Below are 9,968 nucleotides of genomic sequence, written 5' to 3' on the forward strand. Positions count from 1 at the left end.
TAATTAATCATTAATAACACAGAAACGATGCATCGTCTAAAAGTTGAATTAGGGTAAATGTTTTTAATTTTCACCTATTTCTGAATTACTACTACTTGGCGGTGTGAGTTATGGCTGCTCTTTCTGGTGGACGAATGGCCTGTTAAGGGTCACTCCTAATTGTTATATTTATATATTTAGTCTTTGACTATTTTCTCTTTTCCACTAGGCCGCTGTAGCGATAAATTCTATTGAATTTTTTGCTACCTAAATTGACTAATTGATATTTTCTGAATAATTCTGAGATTGAATCGGCAGTTTATATTTACTGCTGATAAGTTTGGCGCGAATATGTCGGTCTTGAAAATTTTAAGACAGATATTCCGAGGGCATCGATACAGACGCCTCGTGTATATTTTCTCTCGGTTTTTTGTACTGATGCGTGACCTATGGTAGATTAGCTTAAGTTAATTTAATTAACTAATTTATCATTAATAACACAGAAACGATGCTCGTCTAAATTGAATTAGGGTAAATGTTTTTAAATTTTCACCTAATTTCTGAATTACTACTACTTGGCGGTGTGAGTTATGGCTGCTCTTTCTGGTGGACGAATGCCTGTTAAGGGTCACTCCTAAATTGTTATTTTATATATTTAGTCTTTGACTATTTCCTTTTCCACTAGGCGCTGGTACGATAAATTTCTATTGAATTTTTGCTACCCTAAATTGACTAATTGATAATTTTCTGAATAATTCTGAGATTGAATCGGCAGTTTATATTTACTGCTGATAAGTTTGGCGCGAATACGTCGGTTTTGAAAATTTTAAGACAGATATTCCGGAGGCATCGATACAGACGCCTCGTGTATATTTGTCTCTCCCAGTTTTTTTACTGATGAAGTGTGACTATGGTAGATTAGCTTAATTTAATTTAATTAAGCTAATTTAATCATTAATAACACAGAAACGATGCATCGTCTAAAAGTTGAATTAGGGTAATGTTTTTAAATTTTCACCTAATTTCTGAATTACTACTACTTGGGCGTGTGAGTTATGGCTGCTCTTTCTGGTGGACGAATGGCCTGTTAAGGGTCACTCCTAAATTGTTATATTTATATATTTAGTCTTTGAATTTTCTCTTTTCCACTAGGCCGCTGGTAGCGCTGAGCGATAAATCCTATTGAATTTTTTGCTACCCTAATTGACTAATGATAATTTTCTGAATAATTCTGAGATTGAATCGGCAGTTATATTTACTGCTGATAAGTTTGGCGCGAATACGTCGGTCTTGAAATTTTAAGACAGATATTCCGGGGCATCGATACAGACCCTCGTGTATATTTGTCTCTCCCAGGTTTTTACTGATGAAGTGTGACCTATGGTAGATTAGCTTAATTTTAATTTAATTAAGCTAATTTAATCATTAATAACACAGAAACGATGCATCGTCTAAAAGTTGAATTAGGGTAATGTTTTTAAATTTTCACCTAATTTCTGAATTACTACTACTTGGCGGTGTGAGTTATGGCTGCTCTTTCTGGTGGACGAATGGCCTGTTAAGGGTCACTCCTAAATTGTTATATTTATATATTTAATATATGATAATTTCCCTTTTCCACTAGGCCGCTGGTAGCGATAAATTCATTGAATTTTTTGCTACCCTAAATTGACTAATTGATATTTTTCTGAATAATTCTGAATTGAATCGGCAGTTTATTTTACTGCTGATAAGTTGGCGCGATACTCGGTTTTGAAAATTTTAAACAGATATTCCGGAGGCATCGATACAGACGCCTCGTGTATATTTGTCTCTCCCAGGTTTTTTACTGATGAAGTGTGACCTATGGTAGATTAGCTAATTTTAATTAATTAAGCTAATTTATCATTAATAACACAGAAACGATGCATCGTCTAAAAGTTGAATGTATTAGGGTAAATGTTTTTAAATTTTCACTAATTTCTGAATTACTACTACTTGGCGGTGTGAGTTATGCTGCTCTTTCTGGTGGACGATGGCCTGTTTAGGTCACTCCTAAATTGTTATATATATATATATATTATATATTATATATTATATATTATATATATATATATATATATTCAAATATATATATACATACACAAATATATATATATATATATATATATATATTTCCTTACTACACACAAGGGGCTAAACATAGAGAGGACAAACAAGGACTGATAAATGGATTACATCGACCCCAGTGCGTAACTGGTACTTAATTTAACGACCCCGAAAGGATGAAAGGCAAAGTCGACCTCGGCGGAATTTGAACTCAGAAAGTAGCGGCAGACGAAATACCTATTTCTTTATTACCCACAAGGGGCTAAACACAGAGGGGACAAACAAGGACAGGCATAGGTATTAAGTCGATTACATCGACCCCAGTGCGTAACTGGTACTTAATTTATCGACCCCGAAAGGATGAAAGGCAAAGTCGACCTCGGCGGAATTTGAACTCACAACGTAACGCAGACGAAATACCGCTAAGCATTTCGCCCGGCGCGCTAACGTTTCTGCCCGCTCGCCTGATATATATATATCTATATATATATATATATATATATATATATATCTATATTATATATATATATATTATATATATATATATATATATATATATTCAGTTGAATTAGGTACGTAAGATTCAGTTGAATTAGTACGTAAGTTGAGGCACCAAGTCTGTCCAGTATTGTCCGCACACCTCGAAGTTAGGAGAATAAAAAGCAAATAAGTAACAAGGATTTCCAAGTATCGGTGCATCACGGCCGTTTCAAGCGGCTCCATTTAATCGATCAATGCAAACATTACATCAATTTGAAATAAACCGCTCTCCTCAGATGCGTACGACCATATAAATTTTTCCATTATAATTTTTGAGCAAATATTTCATCAGTACTAGGGACTAGTACATGGTTTCTTTTTGCTATTATTTGTATCAGAATGAATTTAGGGATAAAATACCTAAAGCCTACAATGATTTAGAGTGGCTAAAAAAAGAGTCTTTTCATTAAAGGTGCGAAACTGAGTATTACCATTCAAGTCGATAACTGATGAAGAATTAGGGACCCTCTGTGTCTTATACGTATACGGTTGTTTACCTGTCGTTGTTTATTTACAATGCATTTATATCAACTTTAAACAGAGTCTGGATAGATTCCTTCAAAGAATACCAGATAAGCCACCCATAATTGGATACAACTCACCCAACAAGAACTCACTACTTGAACAAAACTGGATACAACTCACCCAACAAGAACTCACTACTTGAACAAAACTTGACTTAAACAAAACTTGACTTAAACAGGATTCGAATAATCCTATCAGGTGGTGCTATTAAGTTAGACATGGCCTGGACCAATCTTGGTCGAAACATATCTAGTTTATCTAAGTTTATATATATATATATATATATATATATATAATATATATATATATATATATAATATATATATTATATATATATATATATATATATATATATATATATATAATTAAATAAGGGTAGAAATTGATATTAATCAATTAAAACCAGTGGCTTAACATATTTTTAAAAGTCCGAAGATTAAAAATTGTGTTACATACAAAATTTAGAGGACTGACCGCTAAAAGTGGACAGCCTATATGCTAAACATAGACGTCAAATCGCCATTACCACGAAGAATGTGTTCTCTAGAAAAATCTCAGCAAAAAAGACAAAATGTAAAAATAAGTAAAACAAATGAAAATATACGAAATATAAAACGATTACCTATGTACCATTGGTTTCACTTGTTAATATTTACGTATATGGACACGCAAACATCTGCAAGATCATCAGCATAGTCTGTCGTTTACAAAACACAATTTCCAGAACTAGATACAGAACATAAATGACAGACTATACTGATGATCTTGCAGATGTTTGTGTGTCCATATACGTGAATATTAACAATGGTACATAGGTAATCGTTTTCTGTCCACTTTTAGCGTAACAAATTGCTTACTTTAGGTAACAAATTACTTACTCGGAATAAAAATTCAGTATTTTTAAATGATTTGCTTTGAAGTTTTGCATTCGGTAAATTTTTTTTTATTTTAGTAGTTTTGACCGCATTTGTCCCTCTTAGCGTATGGTATCTACGAATAGTAGTACCCTCAATATAATATAAATAAATATTTTCAAAGTGGAAAAATTTACCGATTTTTTCTCTTACGAGGTTTTTCACGCTAACTACTGATAATTTCTTTTAAAGATTTTATCCTCAATTGTTAATATATTTTCATTTGCTTTGCTTATTTTTACATATTGGTTTTCTGTTGAATTTTTCTGTCCACTTTTACGTAACAAATTGCTTACTTTAGGTAACAAATTACTTACTCGGAATAAAAATTCAGTATTTTTTAAATGATTTGCTTTGAAGTTTTGCATTCGGTAAAATTTTTTTTTATTTTAGTAGTTTTGACCGCATTGGTCCCTCTTAGCGTATGGTATCTACGAATAGTAGTACCCTCAATATAATATAAATAAATATTTTCAAAGTGGAAAAATTTACCGATTTTTTCTCTACGAGGTTTTTCACGCTAACTACTGATAATTTCTTTTAAAGATTTCATCCTCAATGTTAATATATATATAGATATATAATATATATATATATATATATATATATATATATATATATATATATATATATATATATAATATATATATATATATTGATAAAAATGGTAAGACAACAAAAGAATGAAAGAGACCTCGAAATTATGTAAATAGACAAATTTATCTGTAAATGTAATATGTGACAATTATTCGGTAGCCATGATAAAACACCGAGTTTCGGATGCGGAGGTGGAAATCCACGCCGCCATCTCTTCAGTTATCAGACCATCGAGAAAATACTATGAAAAATAACCGTTATACAAAGGGAAATTACTGTGTGATTGACCGTTATTTAGACAAAAGAGCTATTTGAATTATAATAATAATAATAATAATAAATGCCCTGTTGCAGAACCAGGCAGTGGCTCTCATGGCTTCTGATCTTAATTGATTGGAAGTGTTATTATGTACATTGTTTTGTCTTGATATAAAAGATGGTATACAGCAAATATTCTGATCAATACCACAGACTTGCTTGTCAGTTGTTTGACCTTAACCAGTTGAGCATGTCCTTTGGTGGCTGACGATATGTGCATCTCTGATCACGAGCAGAAATCATCGGGGAGCATCATAGCCATATTTGGAGAGGGATTCTTTGGGGTTTGAATAATTCACTTTGAAAACATGGGTGTTTCGTTCAGCATCCTTAAACAACCCTCAGTCAAGGACCTTTTGAGCTGGATGGGTTACTCGAACAGAAGAAAATTCTAACCGGGCCCCACCTGCAAGGTCATGTGATGTTTATCTTGATATGAGATCACCATGTCGCGCACACATCGTTGTGATGCATGTACCTGGTGTACCCTTATCAGACGGGTAGTCATGATGGGTATACTGGCCTTCGTATATTTTACCCCAGTGTGACTTTGATGGCATGCACTGCTCTCTCATTCAATAATAATAATAATAATAATAAATAATAATAATAATATAATAATATTAAAATAATAAATAATAATAATAATAATAATAATAATAACGATAATAATAATAATAATATATAATAATAATAATAATAATAATAATAATAATAATAATAATGATGATATAATGATAATGATAATAATAATAATAATAATAATAATAATAATGATAATAATAATAATAATAATAATAATGATAATAATAATGATAATGATAATGATAATAATAATAATAATAATAATAATAATAATAATATAATAATAATAATGATAATAATAATGATAATAATAATGATAATAATGATAATAATAATAATATAATAATAATATTAATAATAATGATGATGATGATGATGATGATGATGATGATGATAATGATCTGCGATTTCTCTTTCCATCACTTACCTTTGTCATTCCAATAATACCGATGTTCCCACCGTAGGTGGTAGTAGCATGGCCGGCACCAAGTAAAGCATTAAAGAACGAACACGTGCCTTCGATGAAAAGACCGCGGTTTACTGCATGGACTGGTGGTGACGGTACCCGAGCGATCTGAGCGCATGCGTAGTAATCGCCAATTGAATCGATGATCGATATTATTGTAGCCACTAAGAAATTGACGAACATGCCTATACTGAATTTCGGGTAGCCGAACTGCACTGTGAGGGGGAAAGAAGAACCAGGAAATCTGAGAACGGCTTGATACATTGCTTTTAATATAGGTACAAGACCGCACACACATACACACATGTACATATCCATGTAGATAAATAGATAGATAGATAGATAGATAGATAGATAGATAGATAGATAGATAGATAGATAGATAGATAGATAGATATAGATAGATAGATAGATAGATAGGTAGGAGTAGATAGATAGATAGATAGATAGATAGATAGATAGATAGATAGATAGATAGATAGATAGATAGATAGATAGATAGATAGATAGATAGATAGACAGATAATAGATAGATAGATAGATAGAGGATAGATAGATAGATAGATAGATAGATGACAGACAGACGACAGATAGATAGATATCGATACATACCTACATACATACATACATACAGACAACAACATACATACACATACATTACATACACATACTTATTATTATATGGGCTGCCACCTCGTTATCGAGTATGGCCATTGCACGAAGCTTAACTGTTACTGGTGCTGTGATCGAATGTGACTTTTTAGCCCAGCTAAAGATCTACAATGTCTTGTACGAAATTGGCAACTAAAACCTTTACTGGTAATAGTCGTCATGTACCTTTGCATGTCGTTTAAGTCCTCCTGCCGAATTACACTCTCTTCCACATGCCCGACAGATATGATTAGTATGGTGTTTTACACCACCACCAAGTAGCCAGGTTGTCACTCATCTGTCTCGTTTTATGACTACATACATACATACATACATACATACATACATACATACATACATACATACATACATACATACATATACATACATACATACGAGCACTCCGTCGGTTGCGACGATGAGGATCCCAGCTGATACGATCAACAGAACAGCTTTCTCGTGAAGTTAACTTTACGAGCAAGTCGCTGAGCACTCCACAAACACGTGTACCCTTAACGTAGTTCTCGGAGAGATTCAGCGTGACACAAAGTGTGACAAGGGTGGCCCCTTTGAAATACAGGTACTACTCATTTTTGCCAGCTGAGTGGACTGGAGCAACGTCAAATAAAGTGCCTTGCTCAAGGACACAACGCGTCGCCGGGAATTGAACTCACGACTTTACGATCATGAACTGAATGCCCTAACCACTAAGGCACACGCCTTCATACATACATATATACATATAATATATATATATATATACATACATACACTCATACATACATTCAGACATGCACACATTCATAAATACACACATACATACATATACACATACATATACACATACATACATACATACATACATACATACATACATACATACATACATACATACATACATACATACATACATACATACATATATTCAGATATCCATTAAAGCATTTAAATGGTACAAAAATTGTTTTTGTTTTTTTGTTTTTTGAGGGGAAAGGTTTTTTTTTGTTTTTCGAGTGTCACTTTTAAGGCTGAGTTTACACTTACGTGGGTACGGGATATAGAACCAGCTGAAGTTCTTCAATACGTGAATTCGGGAATCGGTTCGAGCCTTATAGGATTTCAGTGTCGGATCGTTTGGGAAGACATTGGTTGCTGTTAAAATACCACACAACAACCAACCAACCAGAATGCATATTAATATCTGGAATAGAAACGAAAGTGAAAGTAAGAGCCAGGGCCCATGTGACCATTGAAGGGTCCATATATGATTTTGTTGTTGACATTTATGTATAATAAACCGGTTTTACTTCGACGAGAGGGTGCTAAAAGTGCTAAAAGAAGGATCACAGTAGGATCATTTAATTATGATTTTATTCAACATATTCCTCTTCTCAGACTCATACACTTATTGACAGCAGGGTTTCAGCTTTTCTAAGCCCTGTAAAAGAACTCGGAAGGTTGGGCATCCAACCAGGACATTCTCGATACCCTTAAAGCCAGAAAATTGTCAGCATCCCCTCGAGTATATATATATATATACTATATACTTATTTAAAGCACTAAAACTGTCCGATGAACGGCAACGGGAAACTCAGAGTAACAGGTTTTGTTGAATTTTCTGCTGCTTTAAATAAAGTATATTACTCTACCATTCGTATTTGAGTACTCTTTTTTCCACCTTGTTTCACATTTATGTGTTTACTCCGGTGTGTATATATATATATATATATATACATATGTATTTATATATACACACACATACACATTTATGAAGGCGCATGGCTTAATGGTTAGGCTGTGGCACTCGTGATGTGAAATTGTGGGTTCGATTCCCAGACCGGGCGTTGCATTGTTTTCTTGAGCAAAGCACTTTATTTATGCACTTATATATATGTGTGTTGTATATATATATATAATATATATATATTATATATATATATATATATATATATATATATATATATATATATATATATATATATATATATATATATATATATATAGGTGTATAACACTTATACACAAAAGAGGCGACCCTTTACACGACACCTACATCCTAGAGAGGGCAGACATACCCAAACCACGAAAAAGATAATTTCAAAGAGAATGAAAATAACAATTATTTACAGTTAATCCCAAACTCGAGTTTCTGTATTAATGAACAAATAAATTTCTCATCCGTACTTCGTCAGTGGGATCGCCTAAGACAATATATAATTATGTAGCAAATACGCACCGAAATTCCACGTGTGCTGCATACTTCTACATTTATGTTTTCAAATCAACCGCGCAGGCGCAGTCATATAGTTAACAGCAAATAATAAAATTATAACTGCTTCTTTTGTGTATATATATCTCTTATTATAATATATATATATATTATTATAAATTTTTATATACGAAAATGTGTAGACTATTGAGCGAGAAGCAATTCGGAGTTGAATTTGTTGGGAGGAATATGGTAAGTTTTGGAGGAACAATCAAAAGAATTTAAACCAAAGCTTACCGCCAGAGTCTTGTGTAGCATTGTCCTTTTAATATGGAATCCTTTCTTCCTTGACCAGGCTAAAACTGGCAGTGACCACTTCGAAAGATAGAGGGAGAGGGTCAAACCGAGGGCGAGGACACTGAATGAAGAAAATCAAAGTAATATTTGTTATTAAATTTGAAATTTTAAGAATTTTGATAAAGTGAATTCTAAAAAAAAAACAAGTTATATTCACTGTTATTCTTTTCTCTTACTCGTTTTAGCTGCGGTCATGCTGGAGCACCGCCCTGTTAATATAACAAGATTTTTTTAACACAGCGAGCTGGCGGAATCGTTAGCAAGCGGGGCAAAATGTTTAGAGGGCGTTTCTTGCAGTTTTACGTTCTGAGTTCAAATTCCGCAGAAGTCGACTTTGCATTCTTAATGGGTCTATAAAATAAGCACTTGCCTAATACTGAGGCTGACATTATCAATTTACCCCCACCTCCCCCGAAATTAATGGTCTTAGTGCCAACGCTTGAAACCAGTGTAGCAAGATTTTCTTTTATCATTTTTTATGGCATGAGGCGTGGCTGTGTGGTTACAAAGCTAGTTTCCCAATCACAAGGTTCCGAGTTCAGTCTCACTGCATGTCACCTCGGGCAAGTGTCTGTTACTATAGCTTCTAGCTGACCAAAGCCTTGTGAGTGGATTTAGTAAGCAGGAACTGAAAGAATCCCGGAGTGTGTGTATGTGTGTGTATGTGTGTGTGTGTGTGTGTGTGTGTGTGTGTGTGCTTGAAAACCGGTGTTGGGGTGTTTATGTCGTCGTAACTCAG

General features: G+C 33.4%; 1 protein-coding gene across 1 annotated transcript in view; it reads right to left on the reverse strand.

The window, feature by feature from the left end:
* The window catches only part of LOC115230179 (solute carrier family 23 member 1-like), a 25,806-nt gene extending 16,506 nt beyond the window's left edge, over window positions 1-9,300 (reverse strand). The window contains exons 1-3 of the mRNA XM_029800388.2: window positions 9,170-9,300; window positions 7,708-7,864; window positions 5,974-6,227 (exon numbers count right to left, since the gene is read on the reverse strand). Coding sequence (XP_029656248.1) covers window positions 5,974-6,227; window positions 7,708-7,864; window positions 9,170-9,190 — 432 coding nt within the window. The 5' untranslated portion in view covers window positions 9,191-9,300. The remainder of the gene's footprint in view (window positions 1-5,973; window positions 6,228-7,707; window positions 7,865-9,169) is intronic.
* Window positions 9,301-9,968: the final 668 nt, after the last annotated feature.

This window comes from Octopus sinensis, unplaced genomic scaffold (assembly GCF_006345805.1).
Source record: "Octopus sinensis unplaced genomic scaffold, ASM634580v1 Contig14748, whole genome shotgun sequence".
Lineage (NCBI taxonomy): Eukaryota > Metazoa > Mollusca > Cephalopoda > Octopoda > Octopodidae > Octopus > Octopus sinensis.